The sequence below is a fragment of the Pseudomyrmex gracilis genome, unplaced genomic scaffold (assembly GCF_002006095.1).
Source record: "Pseudomyrmex gracilis isolate BER0280 unplaced genomic scaffold, ASM200609v1 scaffold_23, whole genome shotgun sequence".
Classification (NCBI taxonomy): domain Eukaryota; kingdom Metazoa; phylum Arthropoda; class Insecta; order Hymenoptera; family Formicidae; genus Pseudomyrmex; species Pseudomyrmex gracilis.
Genome location: NW_018020607.1, coordinates 476,704 through 504,529, shown reverse-complemented (window position 1 = coordinate 504,529; position 27,826 = coordinate 476,704). Strand labels below are relative to the sequence as shown.

General features: G+C 41.0%; 1 protein-coding gene across 6 annotated transcripts in view; it reads right to left on the bottom strand.

Moving 5' to 3' along the window:
* Positions 1-2,575: 2,575 nt before the first annotated feature.
* Positions 2,576-27,826, bottom strand: part of LOC109851976 (protein muscleblind) — a 359,227-nt gene continuing 333,976 nt past the window's right edge. For all 6 annotated transcript variants that reach the window (XM_020422635.1, XM_020422631.1, XM_020422636.1 and 3 more), the window contains 4 exons: positions 25,324-25,365; positions 24,566-24,695; positions 5,664-5,748; positions 2,576-4,398 (listed from right to left, as the gene is read on the bottom strand). In XM_020422635.1, coding sequence (XP_020278224.1) covers positions 5,714-5,748; positions 24,566-24,695; positions 25,324-25,365 — 207 coding nt within the window. In that variant the 3' untranslated portion in view covers positions 2,576-4,398; positions 5,664-5,713. The remainder of the gene's footprint in view (positions 4,399-5,663; positions 5,749-24,565; positions 24,696-25,323; positions 25,366-27,826) is intronic.

Sequence of the window (27,826 nt, the reverse complement as noted above, 5' to 3'; positions counted from 1 at the left end):
ATTCAAAAGGATTTCAACGATTCGTCGCAAAAAATTAAACGCGCAAGTTATTAAAAGAAAAAAAACGAGAATCGGCGCAAAACAACGACGCGCGATGAAACGCTCTCTTCCCACTCAACTTTCGTTCGTTTCGCATTTGACGCACCGTACCATCTGGGAAATCGATGACAATTCTCTAGAATTCTCTCGGTACTCTTCTTCTCTTGTGTTTTTTTCTTTTTTTTTTTTTTTTTTAATTCTCTGTCTACGCTAATCGAGTTACGATTCTCACGTAATAATACTATTTTATGTACACGAATAATTTACAAAGTTGAACTCGCAGCTACACTCGCGCAGCCTACTGGCAGCCTCGGATCTTTCCCTTCTAATACCAAACGTGTATATAATCTGTTTGTCCTTTGATAAGAGTGTCCTTTGATTCTTAAATGCTGTACAGGAACATTTACTTGCTTAACTCTTTTTATATTTATATATATATATAATCACTCGTTTAATATTTTTTTTTATTTATTATACTTTATATCCGTAGGCTATGTACACATACATATTATATACTTATTTAAATAAGTAAACATATGTATGCATACTTATTTTGTTATATATATCTAAGAGTTTCGTTTAAATAATTACACTATTATCTCAAAAGTGATTGGTTAAAGAATCAACGTATCAACTAAACTTAAAAAAAGGGGAATAATATGTATATAACACGTTATTTTTAGTAAAAAAAAAAAGAGTGCGCGAAGGACCCTGACCCATCATCATGACTAGTTCAAAAGTGCATTTTTCATTTCGTAATGTACATACTTCGGTATGAAAAATTCGATAGATCATATCGTGTCGTTGGTCGGGAAAGTTGGTGTAAGCCTCTCCTGGACGGTAAAATGTCTTTCAAACACATCGCCACATCGTCGCGCGCACGTCGTATATATATGTGTGCAGTAAAATTGTCGGAAGTCTCATCGTCGCTGATCGCTGACTCGGAAAAGAGTTCCATTCTCCTTCTCTCCTCTCTCTTCGAATTCTCTCGAGCGAGCGATCAGTCGTCGAGGACGTTTATTTTTATTTATTTATTTTTTTTTTGAGGAAATCAGGTCCACAAGCGTGCCTTAACGTTAATATTTTTCACGTTTATATATGTATATACCTTGTAAAAAAATATTGATCGGAACATTTCTGTTCTGGACGCGAGAATGTATCGTTTAAGATTTTTTTTAAGCTATTTAAAAAGAAACGAGATTCGCGCGGGACGCGAATTTATTATAATAATATTATGTATTATATGCAGAGAGTGCACGCGTAATCGTAAGAAGATTATTTGAGAAAACTGGCTTCGAGGGTGCAATTAAGCGTGCACAGAAGAGTTTGTCTCTTTCTATCATGAAGAATGCATTTAATGACGAAAGACTCGATCAATGGAAGGGGTCCTTCGCGCGACACATATATATGTATATATATAATATATATAATTCACGGGGGAAACGAACAACTTATCAATTAAAAGTGAATAATTGTCGATATATAATTATAAACGTAACAATTAAAAAATATTTTACGAACAGTCGCGCGCGTTCACGAGGACTGATAAACAACATTAGAAACTTATGCCCTATCGATTATGTATAACCTATAACACGCGATCCAACACGGATCGATTGTTGTTGTTTTTTTCTTTTTTTTCGTTTGTTTCGAAGAGAAGATATAAAACGATCCCCTCTCCATTTCTTTCTTTTCCTTTCTCTATTTTTCTTGCTCTCTCTCTCTCTCTCTCTACCTCTCTTTCGCCGCTTGCTTCTATAGACTCCCAACTCCCCCACAGCGCAAAGTCTCTCCGTCCTTTTTTAGTTAAATATATAATTTTTCTTATCGCATATGGGCATATATATATATATATAAATTTGTCATATACATTTGTCGCGTGCGCGCGAGAGCGCGCGCACATGAGTGTGGTAATTAAATAATGTTTACCCGCCTATATGTATATATATAGAGAATGTGCGACTTTTTTCTTGTTTTTCTTTTATTCGGCGTTGTTCGCCTTGTTTCTCGCTGTAACCAAGTTAATGACAAAGGTCGAAAGTCAAATAGCCGGTCGGTGAACCTTCGTTCTAAGGCTTCCTGCTTCCTCTTGCGCGAGAGAACCGATCGATCCGCAGCTTCTCTTACATTCCGACGCGTACCATTTCCGAACATTACTCCGCGCCCGCTTTCTTTCTCTCTCTCGCTCCTAATCGTCGCCCAATCAATCCGCCGATAACCAATATACGCTCGCTCTCACTCTCTCTCTCTCCTTCACGCGAAATTGTTGCACCCTCTCGCAATATATATGCATACAATTATACATATGTATTTCCCTCCATCTCGTATATGTATATATACACACACGTTTACATTATTATTCGTTAAAAAACAAAATATAATTGAGATTTGTTAAATACGAGTATAAAAAATTTCCTTATGCGTTTTCTCTCTTTCTCTCTTTCTCTCACCGCGTTCTCTTTTACATATTATATATCGTGTAACCTCTCGTGTATAAATTAATTTCTTCCCTCATTTCGTCTCTCGGTGATATTATTATTTTTTTCTTTCTTTTTCTTTATCGTCGCGTTTCTACATTCTTATGTTTTTTTTTACGTTTCTCTTTCTCCTCAGTAATCAACGGTTTCTTTCGTTTCGTTTCGTCGTGTCGATTCACGACCCCTAGCTAGTCTACTTACGGTACAATATTACGATTTCTCTCACACACGCCGGAATCTCGCGTGAATATATATATATATATATATATATAATTATATATATATGTATATTATGTATAATATTTATACGCCATTATAGAACAATATATTTCGAGACATTCTCTTTTTCTTTCTCTCTCTCTCTCTCTTCGGGTTTTCTCGTATCTTCGTGTTGCGAACGCGCATCGCACGTCACGGCGAATCAAGACACTGAACGCGTGCGGTGAGTCAAGGGAAAAGGAAGAAAATGATAGAGTTAAGCAGCTTTCTCGAACACAAACGCGGAGAGTATAAAATTTCTTATTAATATTAAACACGCGAGATGTATTTTAGAAACAAAACGAACATCTTACTCTCGCAATGAACCAAGACGAACAACGTGAGGTAACACTTGAGATTCCTTTTTTCGTAAAATGATGTTACTTAGTAAAATGATGCTACTTTCATTAATCTCCTCTCCGATATATTTATTATACGCGTACACAACAAAGAGAGCAGTCCGAGGGAATAAAAAAAAATCACACTCTCTTTTTTCCATGTTTCACTCCCGAGAAAGCTGCCTTCATCGATCGCCGATCAAGATCGAAAAAGGGAGAGCTCCGCTGCGTCGCGGAAACTCGAACAACGGTGAATCGCGAGTAATTGTTCGCTAACTCGCTCGATCGCGAGAAGAATGGAGTCCCGACGTATTCGCGTTTGACGTTCATCCGTAGGGACGAAACGTCGCTCGTTGTTCTCCCCCGTCGCAGACTGTCTTCTTCGTGACACGAGCAGGTTATCGAGAAAAAAAACAGAAGGAAATCGTGGAAGTTGAAAGAGTCCGGCTTAGCCGCGCGACTCGCGTCTGCGATTCGTAAGGAAGCCAAATATGTAAAAGTCGAAAGGAAATAAAGACGAGGAAGACTTTGTTTACTAGCTCAATGTGTCTGTAACAAATATTCCGATGATTCTACAACCCCTGCTGTTGCGCCGGGATTCGCAAGCGTCGATTTTTCAACCTCCACGACCGCCTGTCAGATCATTTTCTTTCAGTTTCGGCGTTTCCTCTTCACGCAACTTTGATAAATATAAAAAAATCTTTGACATACACACACACATACATACACACACATTCTCTCTCTCTCTCTTTGTATATTTTCTTCCTTCCCTTTTCGACTTCGCACGGAAATCTCATCGGTACCGTATCCCTCCTGCTTCTCGCTTCCGAGGGTGTTGCTTCTCCGTCGTCACGCGCGTTCGCACATTCGTGCGTTGCGAGCGCGCACAGATGTCGGAGAAGAGTGTCGCGAAGGAATATCGGCGCGATGTTAAACCTAAATCGAACAAGACGGACGAAGAGACATTTTTCTTCCCGCTCGCTTTTCGCTCTCGCCCGGATCGTCGCTGCTGATGTCGCTTCGACGCACAATCTCTCGACAGTGCACGGAGGATGCGTGTTCGCGCAGAAGAGCTCATCAGATCCATCTTCCTCTCTCGCTTCCCCGCGGCGCGTTAGTCGCTGGCGACAGCAACCCTTAGGACGAGGCAGATGATGCGATCGCCATCAGAGGCGCCGGTGGTAATGCGACCGGTATGTGGTAATATTTACACTGGGGTCGCAAGCACGCGCCCTTTACTGCGTCCCTGCACACCGTTACGCGGTTCTCGATCACTTCCACGTTTCCTGAAAATTGAGGAAACAAAAGAAAAAACGATCGAATTAGTAGATGCATCATTAAAACATACATCTCAGATATTGATCAATTTTTGTGTTTTAACTAGACACTGTTTCAATATAAATAAGTTGTGCGAGCAATTAAAAGTTGAAATGTGTTCTTCCCCAGCAAAGTTGTAGAATAAATAAACTTCGAGTCAAACGCGCGTTTGATTTTATTACCGAAATAATTATTTTAGCAAGTAACTACGTGTACATCAACGGAAAAAGTTTTGCTGGAATTGCAAAAAGATTAATTACTATGCAGCCAGCAAGAACCATTTTTACGGCCATCGCTATGCGATTCGCATTGTTTGAATTGTCTGAATACAACGCGTAAATATTCGCGATCGTTCGGCAGCATCAAAGGGAGTTCATGCAAATCTGCAGCGATAACCGTCGTACACATTTTATCGTCCGCGATTGATTGTGTAAAAAGCATCGCTAATTGTGTTTCGCAAGGCGCGCACCTTTTCTTTTCCTGTCTCGAGCGATCCGATCGGTCGCTCATTATCGCGAGCAGAAAACCTAATTGACGACGGGTCGACAAAAGGAGAGATTTGCGTTACATCGTTCGCGTGCTAAACGCGAAAGCGAAGCTGCATCGTAACGGTGACATTTAATAAACGCGGCGGGAGGATAATAAAGGCGATCCCGAGGATCTCGCGCGCGTTGTCACGGGCGGAAGTAAAATAATAAAAAAACGTCGGACCGACAATCGGACTTCCGAGCGATAAAAACCGTGAATGATTTATTACCGCGTACTTGCGCGACGCGTCGCCACGGAATTGGCAAATTCGTCGCGAACCAAAACGGACGAAATGAAAGACAAGTCGCGTAATCGCCGTTGGCTGCTGTCCGCGCGGCGATAGTTCCGTCGCGCTCAGGAATTTCAATAGTCGAATTTCTGGCGTCGCTCGTGATACGCTTATTTTACCGAAAATCTTGTTACGCTTGACCGATCCGCGCGTGTGACCGAGAACAGAGATTCGAAAATCGCCGGAACTCGCGCTCGGTGAATATCAATCGGGTACCGCGATATCGGTTTCAATGCGTTCTCGCTTCGTAATTCAGAATTAAATGTGATCCTGTGCGAGCAAGATTACGCTTTAAACTTCCGATGATTGAAGTAACGATTGTAGGAAAGTGTCAAATAATATATATGGAAGTACGTGATTTGCTATCAAAAATTAATATTTTCTTTTCTCATTCTCCAGAATTTAATCTCAACTCACCGTCGGTGAGATGAATAAACTTGCAGGCGGGACGGTTGCACACTTGACGATTAAAATCTTGGCACACCGGGAGGGTGTCCAGTAACTGAAAGAAAATGTGCCAGATACTCTTATAGCAGATAAGATCGGCAAGTGGTGTAGGATTTGCAAAAAGACTTATGGAATCACAAACACACACTCACACGCTGTTCACTCTCACAGAATTCGCGCATTCAATCATGTTCCACGCGCTGTCTTCCCATTCGCTCTGCAGGACTGCTTAAAAATACCGATACCCGATAATTTAAGAAGTTTCGAAAAAGAATCGTCGAAACTAATTGATCTGCAAGCAAAATTTTAACGAAAAGCACACACATCTATTCTAAAAAAAATATCAAGAGGTACGTGCTGTGCTTTCACACATTATCGGGTGTCCTGGTACATTTCTGAGCATCCCTACTCTCTCACCGAACTCATTCACGCCATACACTCTAGATTTTTCAGTGTTAGAGCATATCCACGGTTTATTACATGCTCTAGAAAATCGATTTGTATATATATATACGGATATTAATTAATTGCTACTGATGTGCGAATAATCAGCGCGATCGCATATCGATACATCCGATTTGAATTTATCTCCGGCAAGATTTGACATCATTATTCAGTCGAAAAGCGAAGGATGATTCACATGAACATTAAAAATCGCCAAGTATTCGCACATGTCGAATTAAGTGGTAAATTTGCAGTAGAACTTATTGTTTTCAAACAAGACATTTCCTATTTTATGGTATTATTGTATCTTGTAGTGTGAAAAGTAAAAAACCAACTGACTGATCTCTCGACTGCAAGGGAGTCTTGCGTCTCAATTTGTGTTGAGTCTGAGACTGAGATTTACACTTTTGCCGGGATTTTTTGCAAAAAAAATTGGCTCGACCAAAAATGAGGGAAGTTATTTTATCAACGCGAACCGGTTGTGTGCGAGCGACACTTTCTCCTTACGCTAATCTTCGCGACGTTCCGATAAGAATGTGTGCAAGGAGCGCGCCTAGAAATGAGGATCTTTTTGATTCGCAAATTTCGTCGAAAAATCCAGAAACTCTAAAATTTACATTTCTCTCTCTACTTGAAATTACTCCTCTTTTTGTTAGCGCGCGCGCGCGCGCGCGTCTCACAAGCTGGCGAGCAGAATTTGCGAATCAAGTGTGGAAACCCTCTTCTCAGCGGGCCATTCAGCACAATGACTAGACTGAAATTTTAGCGTTTACAACAAAATACCGGCGAGAGCAACAGAGAGATATTCCCCCCTTCCCACCATCACACTTTCTTTCCTCCCTTCGTTGCTCCCGAAAACGATGCTCGACTACGCAAAATGTGAACCCGAGGTTTTTGCGAGATAGCGGCGACAATTACATGTACAAAATGTGTGTATGTATATATATAATATGAGCGTATCATCACACACGCGATTGCGTACTATACATATATATGTCATTAGGTGAAAAAGTCGCGGTGAAAAAGTCGCGGCAATTTCGCAATCGCATTACAAGCGAGGCAATATATTGATTTTTATCGCGAGGTATAATAATAATAATAATAATAATAATTTTCACATTGAACAAACGAAAGCGAAATAGAGAAGAAAAGAGATACATGTATGTAAAATGCGAGTCGCAGAACATCGGAAAATTAAAGGAACTCAAGTGAAGCGGCAAAACTCCACCCAAAGAGCTACAGCTACTGTATATAATGTATATTTGTTCCTTTTTTTATTTACCCATCGGCATGAAAAGATTGTATATATATATGCATATTATATGTACACACACACGGAAAAAACACACACGTACACTCGTATCTATAGGAGAAATCATATGTGTTTTGTATATATTCGAAATATATAAGAGAGACAAATGCAGCAAATAGATTAAACATCAAATTCCAGAGAGAGTAATGGAATATCTCGTGTTAGCAAAACGTTAGGTTTCAAAAGCATTAACAACCTACCAGAGAATACAGATATAATATATGGGGGAGAGAAAAAAACCAAAAATAATAACATGAAAGAAAAAAATGTCATTAAAAGAAATAAAGTATTATCTCGCGCTAAAAGAATAGTCGAAGGCTTATCATAGAAGCGTGCAAAATATATGAAAAAAACATATATCACGAAAAAACAAAAATCAAAAAAAAAAAAAAATCTAAATAAAGATAAATGTCACAAATTGCGTCGCCAATGTAACTATCGAAAAATCTCGAGCCAAAAAAAACACGTCCCGCGCACACTCGTAAAATGATCGGGATTTAACATGAAAATTCGAACATAGAAAAAGGATTGTTGTCAGTGACACGCAGAGAAATGAGAGTGTAAAGAATAATAAACGATCATAATAGCATTAATAGCGACAATAATGGTAATCATAATAATAATAACGCTAGTATATATATATAGTGACGTAATAATATTGTAATCATATTATAATAAATAATTCTTGCAACTGGCGTAAGAGAGAACTCGCTACGAACACAGAGTCTGGTCATGCAAATAATGGCCCGGGAGAAGGGGGATCGTTTTGCTTGGGTGATCCGGTGTTTTTGGAAAAAAAAAATCGATCGCGCCGAATTCAAGTAGGATAAGAACGAAATATCGAAGCGTCGATATCACTCCTCTGACAAATCAGCGATACGGTGTCATCACCCAAGCGTTAGTGTGCTGCCGGAAGCCGGCGCGCCGTCGATTTCGGTTCGCTCGCGTGAGAACGTCAGGACCCTCCCCTTTCCGAAACACACACATCCACTCACTACTAAAGCTACGTAAAAAAGAAGGAAGTTCCATCCGAGGACGACCCACGTTAGGCGAACCGAAGCGACGAGGGCGGCCGCAAGAGGGGGATTGTTGGGGGTAGAAATTGGATAGTCAGCAGTTATCGGCAATATCGTAATATAATGGATAATGGGATGTCGTAAAGCCGTCAAATTAATAATATTCTACTGCAAATATAAGTTCAACACTATATCAACTGCGACTCCGCAACCATAACGACAGAGCTGGTCAAGTGTGTTGTAGGATAACAAGAGATTGCTTGACAGAGAAAAAAAAACAAAACGCGCGACGATCGGAATCATTCATCGTCCGATCGCGAGTGAGATGGGAAAAGCTTTTTGTCAAATGAAAGAGAGATGATGAGATTTTTGGTTCATCGCGCCTCAAGCTCGCGCGCGCTTCTTTACGTGTCCATGTATTCTATATTCTACGCCTCACAGTCGTCAAAGTTAATTGCGTCGAAAGCAATCAGTGCCAAGCGTAAGAGACACTCCGTGTCGTCGTTCTCTGACCAGGTAACAAGCGAAAAAAAAACAAAAAATGAGCAATTCGATCAAAAGCTGCGTGTACGTTTGCTCAAAATTCGTGAAATGTTTCAAACTCTTGAGTCGGGATCGGATTGAAAAAAATCTCGTTCGTTAAACGTCGGTTCACTTTGATCTTTTGACACAGTAGCATTACTTCTCGCAGCTGTTTGCTAATTCAAATAGCAAGAAATACAAATACGCATGTTGAACACTTTGAAGAAGTGTTGTACGTTTTTTTTCGTCCGCGAGCTGTCTTTTCCGCAAAAAGTTTTTTGAATCTACGTCGAAAATCACGCCATTGTCATTACATTGAATATCTCGTCGATTTTTTTTCATCGAGTTTTCAAGATATCACGCGTTTGGCAATCAGATATTTACGAATCGTAGAGTGAACTTTGACGCGATGCATGCGACGCAAACCAGGGGAGCATTATGTTATTTATATAAATAAAATTTTATATATTATATATTTTATTTAATATAATATATGATATATATATATATTTTACATATATATGTAACTATAAAATTTTCCAAAAAAAGCCAAAGTTTTAGAACTCACGTCTGACACAACTCGAAGACTCGGATGACTTTTATATAAAAGTAATTATAAATTCTCGACGTTTCACTGACATATAAGGAACAAAATGACAAATGTTACGAACCATTGCGTCGAATAAAAGCTTCATGCTCCCTAGTTGTTGCGGCACGCGCTTTTCCTCCGGTGTCAACGGTGGATGTGATATTAATGTATGCATGCAATTATATATAAACACGCCCGACACTCGTATAACAACTGTATGGTCCTCAATCGTATAATTGCTACTTGCGATAAGATGCACTGCGAGAGAGAAAAAAATAAACAAATAGATACTGAAGCGTACAAAGATGGAAGTTGCTCTCACAGAGACGTAGGCATTAGATTCAAGTCGTATGTAACGGATACAAAAAAAAGAAATGTTCAAGAGACATGTCCCGACAATATATCCTTCATCCACAAATAACGCGCAACGTTAATCAGACAAGCGGTTTCAAGACAATGGCATGATAGATATATAATATGTATATAATATATATATATATAGATACATGGCAAACCGTTTAATGGCAAATAGTACTAATCATACTAAATTACTGTATAAGAAGCGTGCATCTCTTTCTTCGTGAAATACAGGATTGTCGTGTGTGTGTGTGCAATGTACGTATGTGTTGCGTTTACGTTTGTATGTCCTCTGTGTGTAATAAAAAAGGGAAACGAGGGAAACGAAGGTGACGACAACGCGCGCTTTCGAAGTAGCATAATATATAATATAATTATTGGTATAATAATATAATAGACAAACACCAGATAAGGCAGTGGTTATTCGCAGTTATAGTTGCGGTGAGCAGTCGTGAGGGAGATGCCCCCGAAAGCTACGTGTTAGCCAAAGTTGGCCGAGAGATTGCGGATTACAAACGGGTTTCGCTCTTCAACAAATTAATTACAAACGTGACACGTATCTGAAAAAAAGTGCGCGTGAAAGTCGCAAATTAATCGCAAGAGCGACACCCGCGATCGTCCTTCTCCCTCGTTAACTTTGAAGGTTAGCAGCAATAAAAGTTCGAGTTTGCATCGGGGCGCCGTGGTTAATTTCTAATTAGAAAATTAGCGACCGAAATTTCTCTGATTTAGCGAGAAGAGAATGAGTGTGACATCGCGTGCGAGAAACTGTCGTTTGTGAAAATGAACAGAACGAATTTGTCGAATTTTGATTATGTTCTTCTTGAAAAAGGGAAAATCAAACATGTTCCGAAAGAACGATCGACTGAAAAACGGTCACTCGACCCAGCGCTCGTGATGCAAACTCGAGACCGGATAAAAAACTGGTTACAATAATGAGTCTACCTGTCCGCAGCTGTCTGTGTAGACGACACAGTGAGCATTTTGGGGGACCACTTGGGCCCCGACAGTGGCTAAGGCTGCTAAGGCGATCCACATGCAGCAAACGAGGCAGTGTTCGTACGGTATTTTTTTCAAGTATTGGTAGTATTTTTTTTGTTTGGTGGTCGTTCATTACCACACAGTTGGTTGAATTCGATGGAGAAGGCGCCAGATCAAGGGAGACACGCGTGGAAAGCGTGCCCTCGGAGCATCCAGGTACATGTACGACAGTGATATCGAATTTGTTATCGTTTTTTTCGGTTTTAGAAGTTTTTATGCGCATCGTTTGTTTTTGTTTTTTCATTTTGTTGCAATTATTATTATTGTTATTATTATTGTATTTTTTTTAATTAAGCGCTCCGCGAAGGAGCATGATGAGTCGTCGGTTAAATTGCAGCCGTTCGTCGTTCCGACAAATGCGCGCGAGAGAACATGCCGGGGGATGCGAGAGCGTGAAAAAGCGCGGGAAAAATGAAAGCGTAAATTACGGAAAACGAAAGTGTAAATCGTCGGCTTGTCGTCGCGCGTTTCATTCATTTGTTTAGTGCGTTTATTTTTCGTTTTTTTTTGTCGAGTTCGTTTTGTTACGCACCGGTCGTGTGCGAACGAGAGGGTGGGGAAAGGGCGAGTAGTCGCGAGTCGCCGCGTGAAAAGCGATTGCACGCATGTTCGCACGCATTATCGTACATTTCAGATTCGGCGAACGACGAACACGCATGTACCAGGGTGTGCCGCACAATCCAGATTTTTTGTTAGAGGGAGGAAGGAAGTTAGGAAAAGGGAACGGGTTTGTTCGGAGACGGTTTTGTGATGAGCGGGGCATCGAAATAATGCGGCGGCAAAGTGCACACATACCATAAGCCAGCGTTTCAAAAAAAAAAAAAAAATTCATTATAGTAATACATATGTGTGTAGAAATATTGGAGATATCGGGGGGAGATTAATATATATATAGATGCGCGAGGCACGGTGAAGCCCACGTCGAGATACGAAATGGAGAAGGAAGGGGAGGAGAGGGAAATATCAATCAGCCAATCGAACGGAAGCGCGTGATAAAGCGGAGAACAGGAAACGCGTGTTTTTCGCCGGCATTATCATTTCGTTCGGTTTTTGTTTTTTTTTTTTTTTGTCATCGCCCGATTTTCGAGTCGCGCGCGCGTCCGACACGATGGCATGCCATTTTATTTTGTTCATTCGTTCGCCAAATATTTATCGAACGATTTCGACGTGCGGAACGCGAGGTCGACGAGGAACGGCACAAAAAATGGGGAGGAAAGAAGAAGCACCGACAACCCATCATCAAGGTTTCGTACGTGATTGGTCAGCGAACGTGAAAAAAATAATTGGTGATTTTTTTTTTTTTAAGCGACACGCGACGAACAGTATTAACGATCGTGTTGTTAACGTGTGTATTTGTCGTTTACGCGTGAAAAAGTTTTGTTTATACATAGGACAATAAACAAGCGGGTTTTCTCGTCGATAATGCGGCGAAATGTTTGTCGCGGAGATTTGTCAACGGCAACAACACACGGTGTAATGGGAGAATAATTGTCACACAATCGCCACATGAGTGTAATTCGAGTGGAGAGCGGGGATCCGGGATCGTTAGGTGCGAACCCGTCGCAGAGGAGTAGTTGGAAATGTTTCGGGATCAATTACGGGATTGGACCGGCGCCGTGCAGGGGCCACACAGGATGTCACATCGGGATCGCATCCACGGGTCGGGTCGGGAGGGATGAAAAGCGTCGGCGAAGGATGGATCAAACGGGTATGCGGTGATGGAATTTTCGGTTGAAAGACGTGCGATGGATATATCCAGGCGCGAGGGCAAGCATGAAACAGAAAGTTGAAAGAGAGACCATGAAACAATCGCGTTTTCAACATGCACTGATTGGCGTATGTGTATATGTATATATTTTATGTGTATATATATATATATATATATACATACACATATGTGTTTTGTTTGTGTGTGTGGCGGTTGGCGCATTCGTTTCGTACAGAGCCTGTCGTTAGAAGTCGCACGCGCGCGCCGATCCATTTGTTGCGCTGCAAACGAATGAATAGGGTATATCACACCGCACGGTGTATTAAATCGTACATCTCCGCGCGACTCTCTCCCAAATTGGAAAACAGCCGCAAACAGCGAGTCCTTCGAACGAGTTACGCTCTCTTTCTCTCTCTCTATCTCTCTCTCTCTCTTTCTCTCGTGCATTTCTCTATGAGGCGTTTTACATTTACACGTGTTTCGCATGCGCTAGTAAAGTGTGAGAAATTCGTATTCGAGTTTTGTCGAGGCGACAGTCCGTCCAGGCAACAGATGACTTCCCATTTGGAGCGACTGATGCATTTCCAGAAATGTATCGGATCCAAATCCGCGTGAATAAAAAACAAAAAAAAAAAAAAAAATCGCTCCGAGCGAAACGCCATTCCGACGTGTTTCGATCTATTTTTCTTTTTTTTTTTTTTAATCCCCAAACTTGTAACATGTTATATTCATCGGTTGCAGTTTTTGTTTCAGTAAAATGTAAATTTTACAATAGCTTCGCTATTTTTTAAATACATTTCACGCGAAGCTCACAACTCTCTTATCAAATTACACGTGTAACAGCAACCGATGTGAATTTCGTGATTTCCAGAAAATGCACTTGGTGTATCGAGAGCTACTTGTTTGAGGATCACGCGTCGCGTGTGAGACGAAAAAACCCAACTTGTGAATCTACTGCAAAAAAGAAAACGATTCAGCTTGTAACAAGTAGCTCGCTACAAGTATATTATATACATGAAACAATTATTGTGAAGAAGATGATGAACAGCTGAAGCTTGCGTGTAATGAGATAAAGTGCTACTGCGATACTTACATTTGGAAAGAGTGTGCTGCATGTCGAGGTTTTAATTATCGGCGCAGGTGTATGTATATATTGCAGGTATGCGAGAAGCGTCGTTTTGCGTTTCAAATTCTTTAGCACAAAGAAGAAGATAAACAGCAGGTACATGTTGATTATTATTATATTAATGGCTGAGTTTGGGAAGAAAACGTGGAGAGAGATGGCTATATTACAAAAGCACATGTAACTTTTTTATTCAGCAAGCGCAGAAAATGACTTATATATATATAATAATAGTATGTATATATTTATATTTATATATATATAGCAGAACTATACTACTGGAATTTTTCCGGCATAAACGCGGTTTTTTTACGACACATATATATATAAGAAATATAACAACAAGCAATAATTAGATCGCCGCCGCGCGCGACCGTGAGTCGCAGAACTAATTACGCTGAAATAATGCTGCCGCGCGTGCATATCATTTATGGTCGCGAATTGTTCGTTATGTCCAGAGGTTTGTGCGCAACACACTTATCGTCCGATCGTCACGGATCTATGCATGACCGCACTTCCGTAATCAATTCGCTCTCGAACACCGAGTCGTAAACTTTCGTATTTACGCGTTTTGTCACACAAAATGTACACACGCACGTTATCAGGCTACAGTTACGCTATGTTAAACGCGTGAAATTTTTTTTTTATCTCCGCACGCTTGTATATTCTCCTCTTGGTCGCAGTCGGAATTTCGCGACCAAAATGCTCGCGAAGTGCTTTCGTTTTTTTTNTTTTTTTTTTTTTTTTTTTTTTTTTTTTTTTTTTTTTTTTTTTTTACAATCGCAACGGAATTTCACGATGTAAATGAGAGAATTCGTTTCGTTGCAAAGTGGCTCTGCTGCCGAACGTGGCGGAAGCGGCAAACAAGGCGCGGCTAAAAGCAACTAGCGAAATAAGTGTGATGAGATACGAGGCGATATGAGAGTTTCAATTTTTAGTTTTGTTTCCTCGCGACAATGCAAAGAAACAAATGTTACGCGTTATGACTCTTCAAGCTGTTTACATCGCGTTTATTTTTAAAGTCTAATTTTTCTTTGCTTCTTATATTCGCCTCTTAACTTATCACACAGTGCGTAACACGAAGATCGACGATTTTATCGTAGAGCAAGAGTTTCTCTCACAAAGAGAATTGTTAAATTTGTTTCTTTTTTTTGAAATCGCGGATCTTCGGGTATTTCGTCGAAATTTTTTGTATTTACAATAGGCTTTTGTTGTGCCGTTACGGAAGAGCTCACACAGGCACACACACGCATATCTTACGCAGGCTTAGCGATGAGTAAACATAGAAAGCCGGGAAAGGAAATGAAAGGAAACGATATCGTCAGGAGGATAAAGTCGAAACACATTAGAACATCTATCGAAAATAGATCGCAATGAGACAAACGAGTTCATTATAAGTACCACATGTGCGTTATACTTTAATTGACAATATTGAATAGTCTTTCGAAACAATTTCCTTTTATTTCAAACAATTTTCTTATAATTTATTTTTTGATCTCGCAATTTCAAAAATCGTCTCTCGTCAAAAATACATAAGTCGTGTATTGCGAAAATAGCGTAAGTGTCTCGGAGTTTTATCGAGAGAAAACAATAAAATATAGCAATAATAAAAAAACTTTTATTTCTAAGTATTTCTTAGTTCGACTTCAAAACCCTCGTTTATTCTCCGTCATATTTTTATCAGAATATTGCACATTTCGAAAATTTATCTCACGCCACGTTCGGAATAAACGACTCGCGAGAGCACGATAAAACGCGATAAAGACCTTCTCTCGGTGACGATCAACCGGAAACTATATTGGGAGATGGAGCTTAATGTGGCGATTGTATAGAAAATGTGAGAGAGACAGAGGATAGAGAGAGAAAGAGTCGAGGAATCTTGAGGTCAGGAGAGATCAACATATTTCGTGGCCGGATGATAGGGAGAGAAGAAATGGACATTAATATTACCCAGATACATCTCCGTGCCTCAAAAAATGTCGCAACTAAAGCGCGGGAGAAGCCGGGGCGGGAGAAAAGGGCGTAAAGATTAAAGGAAGCAAGTCTAAGAAGACGAAAAGAGAAGAGGAAAAGAGGACCAGAGCGAGTCGTGAGTCGTACGACATTCTTTTTACTTGGTGTTCGCCATGGTAAAAGCGACTAACATCTACGTGATCTTAGAGAGAACCCGCGTGCTTGGCGTGGCTCGCATGCTCTCGGCGGTGAAGAGAGTTGCGAATTTCGCGAGACAAAAAAAACTGAAAAAATACACGATTCAACGTGCGAAAATTCCGCCGAGGGCACGCGACGCTGAAAAAGGACGCTCTCCGCGTTGAGAGGCGTTGGCAGAAAGGAAAAACTCGAAATTAATTGAGAGTGTAAGTATAATGCGATTTACGCGAAAGATCAGCGTGAGATGTCTGATCTTCGTTGACGGAAAGAAAACACATCGATCGCAGCGAGGACATCGTGGAAAAAAAATAATAAGAAAAAACTTCCGATACGCAGTTCAGAAAAAAAGAAATGATACGTGTAAAGAAGAGAGAAAAGAAAGTTTATACGAAATACAAGCGTCGAATCGGACAGATTCGAAATGAAGAGGAGATTAAAAAACAAGGGAAGCAGGAAGCGAGGCTATAAAGATCGTGAGCAATAATGTGGGCGCAATATCGAATAATACACAAGTAATATATATAATATGTATATATAAATATAAATATTACAAGGGATATTAGCGAGAGTCACGGGAAGTTCTGTCTCACTTTTCGTTTTTCTTTTTTTCTCTTGTTGTCTTTTCTTTTTTTTTTTATAGAAAGAGATGAAATAAGAAGAAGCATTAATTAAAACAAATATTCATGCATTTCTCAAGCATTATTATTACAAATACTGGCTGACTCCTTGACAAACCCCGTGAGCGTGCACGCGCAAAAAAACGCATTCGAGACTGCGAGAATCGACTAAAACAGACATATCATCTCTATATGTATATATGTATATCTCTCTCTCGAGTCGGCGCAAGCTGTCGCGTTTTACTCATCACATATCATAAACGTTTTTTTTGCTTTTTCTCGTCGCGCGCCTCCCGCGCGACGGGTCGACGTATTTTGTGATCCTGACACGCAAGAGATCGGCGCACACGCAATAAAACGCGAGAGGTTGTGTGTGTACACACAACGCGGATGATGATTTTGCCGAGAGAATTGCGGACAGACTCGAGAATTGCAGAATCTAAATAGGCTGTGTGTGTGTATGTGTGTGTGTGCAGTCAAAGATGCACCTGAAAACTTGTTTTCTCTTTCTCCGCTTTTTCCCGGAGATCAATGTGTGCTCTTATTCTCTCGAACATATATGTATATATATATCGATATTATACATAATGTGTGTAAAGGATCTGAATACGTGTAATATATATATGTATATGTTAACATACATATATGTATAATAATGTACAATGTGAAGAATTAGACAGTACAGTACACAATAATAAATACTATGTATATATATCTGTTTTTTTTTTCGTGTATAATTCTCTATCGTAAAACCTTTCACTCTTTCTCGTTCGTCGTAAGTAAGTATACTCGAGCGTGTATGCGTGGTTTTCTCTTTTTTTTATGTATATAATTGTCAGAAGAATCTTCTGCGGTCGTCAATGTAATCAATTATCGCCAAAGTGTCCTCCTTCCTTCCCTTCGTTGCATCGCGTTTTTTTACTCTTACATGCGACAACGACAATACGCACATATATAGTAGGTGTGTATACATATCTTAACTTATATATGTATATATATTCGACGATATATATACGTATATATGCTTTTTTTATAATAAGGATATATAAATATAATTGTTACATATACATATATCGTATAAGTTTTTCTCTTCTTTTTTTTTTTTTTTATCGTAGTGCTTCTCTCTCACTTTCGACGTGTGTCGCGAACCTAAATAATTATGTATTTCTTGTATATGTGTTATCGTTCTGTGTGCAATGGTGTATAGAGTGCAGGGGGAAGGCACTTCCGCTGTTTTTTAAGCCGACGTCGTACCGAAAGCGCTCCGACATCGCGTCTCTCGCTTCTTCATTATCGTCGTTGTTATTATATCCGTACAACGCTACGCTAATATTCCTTAAAAAAGAATATTCTCTCTTCTATAGTAAAATATATAACGTTTCCTCTTATATATGGAAGTAGTGCCACAGTTAGCCTCGCGACAAAACAATCACAGTGCTAAAGAAACAATCCTCTCTCCTTTCGTTGCGACCGCAACGATCGATCGCGTCGAGACGCGATTCCGAACGCACTCTCGGTGCGGTTTTTTTTAAACCAGCCACTCTCTCGATAATGTACGTATATAATTTGTAGACATCAAGTTGAGGAACCCTAAGAATGTCGGTCCGTAGTCGGTAATAGGTTTTCTTATTTTTTTTTTTTAGGCTCGATTCTCTTTCTCGTCGACTCTCACTATTCGCGACCCGAAACGCCACACAGGGCGCCGGTACGGAACATTCGTCGCCGAATTCCCTCGGCTTTCTCGAAGGTCGTTAAAGACCGCGCATCGTTCCTGTGCCCTTTAGCGCCGGTGACGTCACGTGTAATGCCACGACATAACGTAATAACGTCATGCACTGAGGAGATATCAAGGTCGTTCCGCGTCGATCGCGAGCGATTGATAGCGCGATCTTGATGCTGTCTTGGGATTTCAACTTTTGCAGCACGCGATGCGATTCTTCGCGCTGGGGCGTCGCACGCAAGCGTCGGAAAAATTCCTTGATTTCTAAATCACGATTGATCAATTTTTGGCGTATCTCTCAAGCGCGAAAAGAAAAGCATCGAGTGCCGCGGAATTTGGTCGCGAGTTGCACCGCTTGCGACCGAAAACAAGACGCTCGCGACTAACGCGGAACGTCCTCTTTCATGTTAACGCCATACAAAAGGCACTGAAGGGGCTGATCTTACTATATGCTCCAGTGCCACGCGCATGCGAGAATTAGTTGTGCGCGTGTTGTATATATACATATATAATAAGTGTAATACATTACATATTATCACAAAGAATCGCCCGCAGCGCGTTCGTCGTTAAGGCTAGAAACAATTTCTTCCCCCGGGACGACACGAGAGCAGCTTCGATAAAATTCACTCCCCTTTGTTGTTTCGCCGATGCAAAACAACAGTGACTGACTCTGACGGTTTTTTCTCGCGTGACATTCGTTATGGAAGACCATAGTAGATAGACTTTCGAGGATCTCCTCGATTTCTGACTCTAAAGTGGTGATTTGTAAATTTTACCAGAATTTATAGACGAAGTTTTTCATTCCTAAAGAAAAACTGAACATTCTACGAATTAAAAAACTGAACATTCTACAATTACAAATCACAAAATTAAAAACCTTTAATTGTACTTAAAAAAAAAAAACCTAATTCTTACAATAACATTACAAACACTTAAGTCAAGAGTGTATAAAATACATTAACTGATGTACGATTACGTAAAATAGAGAGGAACAAATATTTTTATAAATTTGAATTAAAATCTAGTACTGATATAAATAGTGCTTCTGTCCTAAAAAATATATAAAAATATATATAGACTAACTAAATAAACCTGAACTAAATATTGTATATATATAAGACGTTATTTACACAAAATAATTACTTGTCCTTCTTTCTGACTTTTCTAACACATCAGAGACATCAAAATAAATTATTGCAAATTTAAATCAACATATAAAAAACTCAATAATTAAGAAATCAAATTCATCTAAAACTGTAGGTCTGAAATCACCTAATTCGACAAAATTAAAAACAAACGCTTAATGCTCAAAATTTCTTAAAATAAGGTATCCAATCAAAAGTTAGATATTTATTCAGAATTAAAATTAAAAGAAACAGAAAATTGTTTCGATGTTTGTGCATCATTAAAATCGCCACTCTAGAATCATTAAAAAAATGACTTGTTTCTAGTCTTGTGCGTTTCTTCTAAAAGTGACATTGAGACCCCTCGGAAGAAGTTGTTTCTAATATATCGCGGAAGAACTGGAAGAATTGAGAAAATACACGTTTTCTTCATTTATATTCGCATCCTTTAGTTTTACCAATTTAAAAAAAAACATACGAATCAATTTTTCGAGCGATTGCAATTCGCCACGTCGCGATCAAGACCTCGAAAAGAAATGAGAATTAAAATTAGATCTTTACGATTTGAAAACAGGATGCGCCGCGTGAGCGAAAGATCTCGCCGGAAGTAAATTTCACTTACTGTACCATATAGCCGAGATCCTCGGAAATATCTCACTTCGCTCTGTTCTTCCGCGCGTGTACACAAATTCCTACCGCCGTACAATTCGTTCGCTCGATTTTCGCGCAAAATTACGATACGACCAGCCGTTTCGCTTTATTCTCCTCACCACTACGTGTCAGCTAGTGTTCCCTCTCTCTCTCTTTCTATCTCCATGTACATATTTGTATGTATACATTTATGTAACTCTAATACACACGACAAATATCTTTCAATTTCAATTTTTCATATAATATTTATATAAAGAAACATATTATTTACAAACACATATATACATATACAATTACGTACATACATATATATATGTTTTCAGCTACGCGTCTCGACGTGAACGAACTTTCAAATCACTGGCAGACACGTGAATGAGTGTGGGCGCGCGGTAGAGAAAAAAGTAGATTCTCCTCTCTTTGTTTTATGCAAATGCTCGCGTTCTCGTTTCTTTAATATATGTATATTTTCTCGCCGACTTTCGCGCTCTCACGCGCAAAACAACCACTTTTTTCTCCCCGCTCGCATACATATATACGCACAAGTTAATAAAAATATACGCAGTGTGTCTATTATATATATATATATATGTATATAAGTCGTGTGAGTGTATCTTAGGTGTAATGTTTGTGCGGTCGTGTGTGCCACGATGCGCATGTGAACTCGTTTCTTTTTTTCCTCGCAACGGGGCGATCGACGAGACATTTCTTCTCCCCGTCTCGCCACCTCCGCGGTTAGACCGACCATTTTTTCTTCTTCCTCTTTTCCTTTTTTTTTCCACGTTAAATGCATCCGCGTGTCCCGCGGACTTGCCGTATTTTTCTCTTTTTCTTTCTTTTTTTATTTTATTTTTGTTTTAGTTCATCTCTTTCTCCGTACTCTTTTTTTCTCATACGGTTAAATGCATAAGCTCATAGGTCGCAATTGACGAAGTTCACCGTGTGCAACAGATTCCCCCGAATTGAATCCACCGTAAGAACGTAACAGCACGTTGTGTCCGAGCACGCTTAAACGCTTAATTATACATAGACGTTACGCTAAAACGCAAAAAACAAATAACAACTACATCCTAAACTATCTACGCGTATTGTAGGACAATTAAAGGACCCGCCGGTAAGTGTCGCGTCTCCCAACGCGGGTCTGTACTCGTTGATGTACAAGATGTGTTTACTAGGAAACATACGTTAGATCCCAGGCGTAATATTCCTTAATCTTTTACACTTCAAAAAGACAAGTCGGAAATAAGTAAAACTTTTTTAAAACAATCTTCGTTTACAATACTACAACAAATATATCACGCGACACGAGGATCTCGCACATACAAACAAAAGTAGTATATACTATCGACGTAACAAAGAAAAAACAGTTTTCTCAAGTAGCTAATTCGCGCAATTTTTATTTCACGCGTGCAAAACGATCAACTAAAATTTCGAATCTATCACTACAACATCGTAAACAAGCAAATATCTATAAATAAATTATGACTTGTTTCAGACATCGTAGTCGCGATTGTAGAATTTGTTTTTAAATTATAATCAATTGTAATTAATTGTAGAGAACTCTGAATCGCGAACGTTAATTAACGCTTGTGGACTTAAAGGCAAGTTATCGCACAATAACGTGACATAGGCCGAGTGTCGTTTTCGTCTTCCTTGTAGCGGACGTTACACGTTAAAATTTTGGACGAATATGACTACAACGAAAAAGGAAAAAAACAAAAATTCGTGTATTCTCCGAAAATAAAAATATTGCGGCGCCGAACTCGCGGCGCAAAAGTTGACTTATTTACAAATTTGTCTTATCGAAAAAAAAAAAAAAGAAAACAGAAACAAACAAAACGGAGTCACGCAACGACACATAACACATTTCATAGACCTCTGCAATGAAACAACGCTAATTATTTTGACTCTAAAAGTTGAACTATTTCTATACATATAAAATATAAGACACAAATATCGCAGTTAACTCTAAAAAGAAACAAAAAAAAAAATTACATAATAAAATAGGTAATTGTGATAAAATACGCGACTTAAATCTGTGTGGCTTCGAAACCACGTTCGAAGTTTTGTGGACTCTCTGTATCCCCGTTTTTTTTCGAATGCGGTCTTTGACTGGCAAGACATTCCGAATTTTCATCTCAAATCCGAAACAAAAATCGGAACGATAGTCACGTCTCCCGTAGTCATTCGAGTAAATATAAGGTAATGTGATAGGAAAAAACTCCCGTGTACTTCCTTGCGCTCTGCTTAACCGTTTTTCCCCATTTTTGCAGTTGCACGCTCGAAACTCTCTCCAAATGTAACCGGGTCAATAAGGCACTGTTCACTGACAATGTCTGACTAGAAAATGAATCTATTTTCGGAACTAAATTTTGTCTTATAGCATCTTCTCAACCCCCTCCCTCCCTCGTCTCTCGCAGTCGCTCAGCTAAAAACTTTCAGTTTCCCTCTCGCGGACGAGGACCGATTCTTCGAGCATCAGCAATGGAGATTAATCATAGAACAGCACTTTCGTCTCTCTCTCCCGTCTTTTTAATTGACGAACCGAAAACCTTTTAGCGACATTTTAATAAATTAAAGCTGACAAATTGCAATTCGATACCTTGACAATTCACAATCGATGTATATACAACGTTACTTTATTTTTTTTTTATCACAGCGAATCAAAAAATCAACAGCATATACATGAGAGAGGGAAAAGGAAGCTTATCCCGCAAACACTGCGCTGCATAGTTCGCGATTCTTGAAAAATATAACATTCTAGGATTAATTCCCATATCTATTTACGACTAAAAACTAAAAACTATGTCAAGTGTTTCGTTCAATATATTCGTATTTATCATCTAAAAATATTCGTTTAGATTAATTGTAAATTCTTTCAATGTATCTCCCCTTTTAATCTGGAAAAGTAAGATGCACATTGCAATTGTAAATTTGCGCGACGATATAATATCGCGAAACTCTACTCGGGGAAACGTAATAAATTTATTACGCGTTCCGGTAAAATAATTTTTCGCGATCCCTTCCCCAGAATTTTCGTGCGCGCGCGCATATAATCGCAAAAAACGATAGAATTTATCTAAAAAAATATTCCACCGCAGCGAATATATCGGGAGTAGCAATTGTGTGCCGCAGAATCGTTCGCTCGTTACCGCGAGGGAGAAAACAGAAGGGGCTCACAGGAAGGAACAGCACGCTCGCGAGAAAAGACGAGCCCACCCACCTTGCCGACAAGCAAGGATCTTTAGGACGTCTTCATCTTCTTGTACGGTTGCATGATCACGCCGGAACTCACGGGAATCGCCACTTGCGGCTGCGCCGCTATCGTTGCCGGATTGCCAATCTGCGGTATCTGCGGAACGGCCGACACACCCGCGGCCGCTACTCCGGGCACGCTAGCTACACCGGGCAAAACGGCGTACGGATTCTGGACGTAAGGATTGGTTTGTACAGTCGCGGCGCCCGGCATCGACGATATCGACGCGGCCTGCATGTACGGATTCGGCAGGATCTGTTGTCTGATCAGAGTGTACGGATTAATCGGGGTCGCGGTGGGCGGCGGTCTTGTGGAGTACGCCAGGATGCCTGCGGACAAAGGTGAGGTCAGCGCGCCCGGGATACTGGCTAGACTCGAGATGACAGGTCTAGGAGTCGCCGCGGTGGCTTGCAGACCGGCGGCCGCCGCCACCGCGGGATTCCCAGCGGCAGCCGCAGCGGCGGGATTCACCAGGTTCTGCTTGTTCAGAGCAACGCCGGTGTAATTAAGCGCGGCGAGTTGGCCGATGCCGTAAGACTGGGACGCCTGCGAGAGCTTGATGGCCTTGGCGTAGTTCTTCTGGGCGACTTCTTTCGCGATAGTCGCGGGGTCGAGATGCGCCGGCAATCCGGACGCCATTCCGAGGCTGTTTAGCATGTTCAGACTCGCCATACTAGACGCGGCGTTATAATTGGCCATGGAGGTCATGTTCGTTATCGGCGACATGTTCGCCATAGAGGCCATAGAGGCCATCGAGGCCATGCTCACTACGCCTGGCATTGATGTTAGGCCGGCCATCGAGGTCAACGGACTCATCGCTGGTGGTAGCGCCAATTGGTGAGTGATTTGCTGCTGCTGTTGCGTGTGTTGCTGAACCTGCTGTTGCTGTTGCTGTTGTTGCTGTTGCTGCTGTTGCAACGACGTCGGACTCGAGTGATTCAATTCGGGGGAGTTACGCGCGTTTTCGGCATCGTGATTCTGCGTGGCAACCGGCTGCTTGTTATTGCCGTTACTACTGTTACTGTTATTGTCAGCGGTCGGAGGTGGCGGCGGCGGATTGTTGCAGGGATCCATCAGCACGCCATTGTTGGCGTCGGCGCAGTTATTGACTGTGGCGCCAGCGGCTCCCTGGGAGGAGGAGGACTGCACCACCATTGCGTGGTGATTGCTTTGCACGTTCGGGGGTTGCACGACCGATTGGTTAGAGGTTTGGGTGGGTAGGGGTGGTGTTCCAGTGTACTCACATGACACAGGCACGAAGGGCTGCTGTAGCTGCATTAACTGCTGATAGGTCGTCGCGCCGGTAGGCTGATAGACCGGCACGCCGGACTTGTCGGCCGCCGGTCGTTTATACGGAACCATCCCTGGGAAGGCCTGCAAAAAGAATCCCCAAGACGTTTACGATTAATACGAGCGAATTAACGCGAGCGGCGTCGGCCGCCAGCTCGAGGAGCGGAAGCTTCCGACGAAAAGCCTCGACTCCGTTACGGCCGGGAAAGAGTACGAAATATTGTTCTCTTTTGCGTGCGCTCATAGGTTCTCTTGATCCAGCCGTGCAGGGAATAACGTCGGGTTTAACGGTTGCCGCGATAAAATGGTCAACAGGCTGACAATCAAAATTTAATCGTAGCAAGCTAATACCGTAAGTCAAGCCGTTGTCGTTGTGTTTGTCAAAGCGATTATTTATTTTGTCCCGGCGAAACAACGACGCAAGCTTTTCGATTGCGAACGTATCTTCGTCTGAGCGATATCGTCGTTGTTTCCCAACAGGAACGGTGTAACAATCGCTCCGATAGTCCGCCACACCGATAACGTTTCGCAACCATTTTCGCGAATCGATAATAACAACAAACTCGAAAAGAATTTTGTCAGTGTTTTTTGCTGCAAGAAAAAATTGAAATCGCCTTGGAAAAAAATGTGTCAAAACGAGTCGATACGCGCGGAAAAGCGAATCGCAGCCATTATGAAAATTATGATTCAGTGGTTTAGGTTCTGCACTTACAAAGTTCTCGTAGTAGAACGACCCGACAGACTTCATGTCCATCTGCAACAAAGACAGGATCGGTTTCAACTAATTTCGAGGACGAGGCGCGTTACGTCTGTATAATTGGATTTTCGAGACAGGAAAAACGAGAGAGGGGAAGGAGAGTCGTGTCTCCAAAAGAAACGGGAGGAAAAAAAGACAAGTAAAACACACAAGTGGAAGTATAAGGGGGTCGTTGGATCGTGGTAGTTGTGTAAAAGTTGTGCCGATGACGCAGCTTGCGGCGACGTTCCCAAACGACGACGTTTCGTTGTTGGATAACTGCAAAATTGTTTCGTTCGTTCGTTCGTTCGTTCGTTCTTTCTTTCTTTCTTTCTTTTGCACTTTTCCTCTGTTTCTAATACCAGGAGCGTGTCAGAAAGACCAGCCATTGTTAGTATCGAGGACCGTGCGCGGCTCGATTAAAGAGAGACCGTCACCCGATATTAACAAACGATCAAAAAACACCGCTCGGGTTGGAAAAAAAAATTGCACTGTCGCTTTTTTCCTATTTCATATAAAAAACAAAAAACTGTTGCAAGAAGTAAGGAATAGGAGATCGCGCGCTGCAATAAATTGGCCGTAGCTAATGCCCGATTTTTCAAAAAAGCTCTTCGCTTCCGTTCTCGCGGAAGAAATGCGAAATGAGACTTTCTCCTCTTCGCGAGTAAAATGAAGAAAGAGAAGGAGAGAAAGAGATAGTGAGAGACAAACCGAGAGAAAAAGAAACGGAAACAGAAAAGTAGAGCGCAAAAGAGAAACGATCGACAAGAGATATTAATAAATAAATAAAAAAAGTAATCGCGACAACGCGAAACGAGAATTGCATAAATACGAAATTCGCGAAAGCTGATAGGCTTGCTTGCAGAATGTGAATACGGGCTTGTGGTGAGAGCGAGGGGGAGAGGGCGGCACTTTGATAAAGTCACCTGCCACAAACGCGTGCGCAACAAAGAGAAAAGGGAGTGGACGGCGAAGGACCAAGGGGAGGGAAAGGGAGAGAAAGCCAAATCAAAGTCTCTATTCGTGGGGTGTAACACGTCCGAGTTAGAAGCTGCGTAGACGAGATGCAGAAGCTCAGAAAGCTGATAGTGAAACGGCCGGGGGTGGAAACATATTGTGTGTCACACACAGCGGCACAGATACATTACATGTTATGTATATATTTGCGTGTTTAACACGTGTTTATACTCGCGGTTGATTCACCGAGGGACTCTCCTCTCTCGGAGAACTCACGAAGGAGTCGTAAACGCGACGCACGGATGCGTTACGATGTCCTGGAGAGGTGTGCGACGCTTGCACGCGAAGCTTTTCTTAATTGCGCGCGGCGACTCGCTCGTCACTTTGATCATACGCCGTCTCGCGCGACTAAAAGGGAGAAAACAAAATACGTAATTGCGAAATGTCGCCAGATAAGCGCGAAAGCGAACAAGCGTCTCTTTTGTTGCGGTCTGAGTTTGAAAATGTGCAATTATGATAACGCCGAGAGGTTTTAGAACTTTCGAAATTAATAGCGTCGAAAAATCATACTGAAGAATCATGTTAAAGAAACGAACAGAGAAGCAAATTTAGACAAATTGCTGTATAAAATTTGAGATTTGAGCCGTTGCGCGTTTTTTTTTCTTTTTTTTTTTATCGATTTCGTTCCCTTTAGCCGACATTTTGGAAATTACGCGCAAAAACTCTCGCGCGTGCCAATTAAATTCTTTTTTGCTTCTTTTTATTCGCGCAGGAGAAAACAAACATGAACTTTCAGATTCGACGAAGAAACCACCCGTAATTCCCGTATCTTGTAACGCGTACAAACCGTGTGCGTACAACGAAAATCCATTCTTGTTTCCGCGGCATTATTGCACTTTCGAATTTTTGTTCCCGGACGCACACACACACACATATATATATCTCTCGATGTATGCATTTTTGTAGTAAGAGTTCGCGCGCTTTATGAATTTATATGAATTCTCTCTGTGCCAGAGGCACTTTTCTTTTCCTCTATCTCGCGTACTTGAAAACTCCGGAAATACCGAAAATACCGAGAAGTTATGCGCACGCTTTCCGAAGGAAAACCCCCACCCTATTTGTACAGCGAAAATCCATTCTCCTTCTGACGCTCGAAGTTAGAAAGTTGCACACGGATAAAATCACGTCTCGTATCCGAGCGAGCAAGTCTGTCGATCGCGAGTCTTCGGATTCTGATTGACAATACTGACGAGCGACGGAGAGAGACAGAGAGAAAGAGCAAGATATGTATGTAACGTACATAGAAAAAAAAAACAAACAAAAACCAGATGTGAACAAATAGTATTAAAGATATTTAAAAGAAAAAAATCATAATAATAATTAGCGAGTGTATGTAAGCGATCTACAGTGCTTTTTAGCAAATTTCGACGTGACTCTGAAAACAATTGAAGACGGAAAAAGCCGTCTCGCGAAACGGCGACATCCTCGAAACGCGTCGCGTGTGACGTGGGGTCCGCTCAAC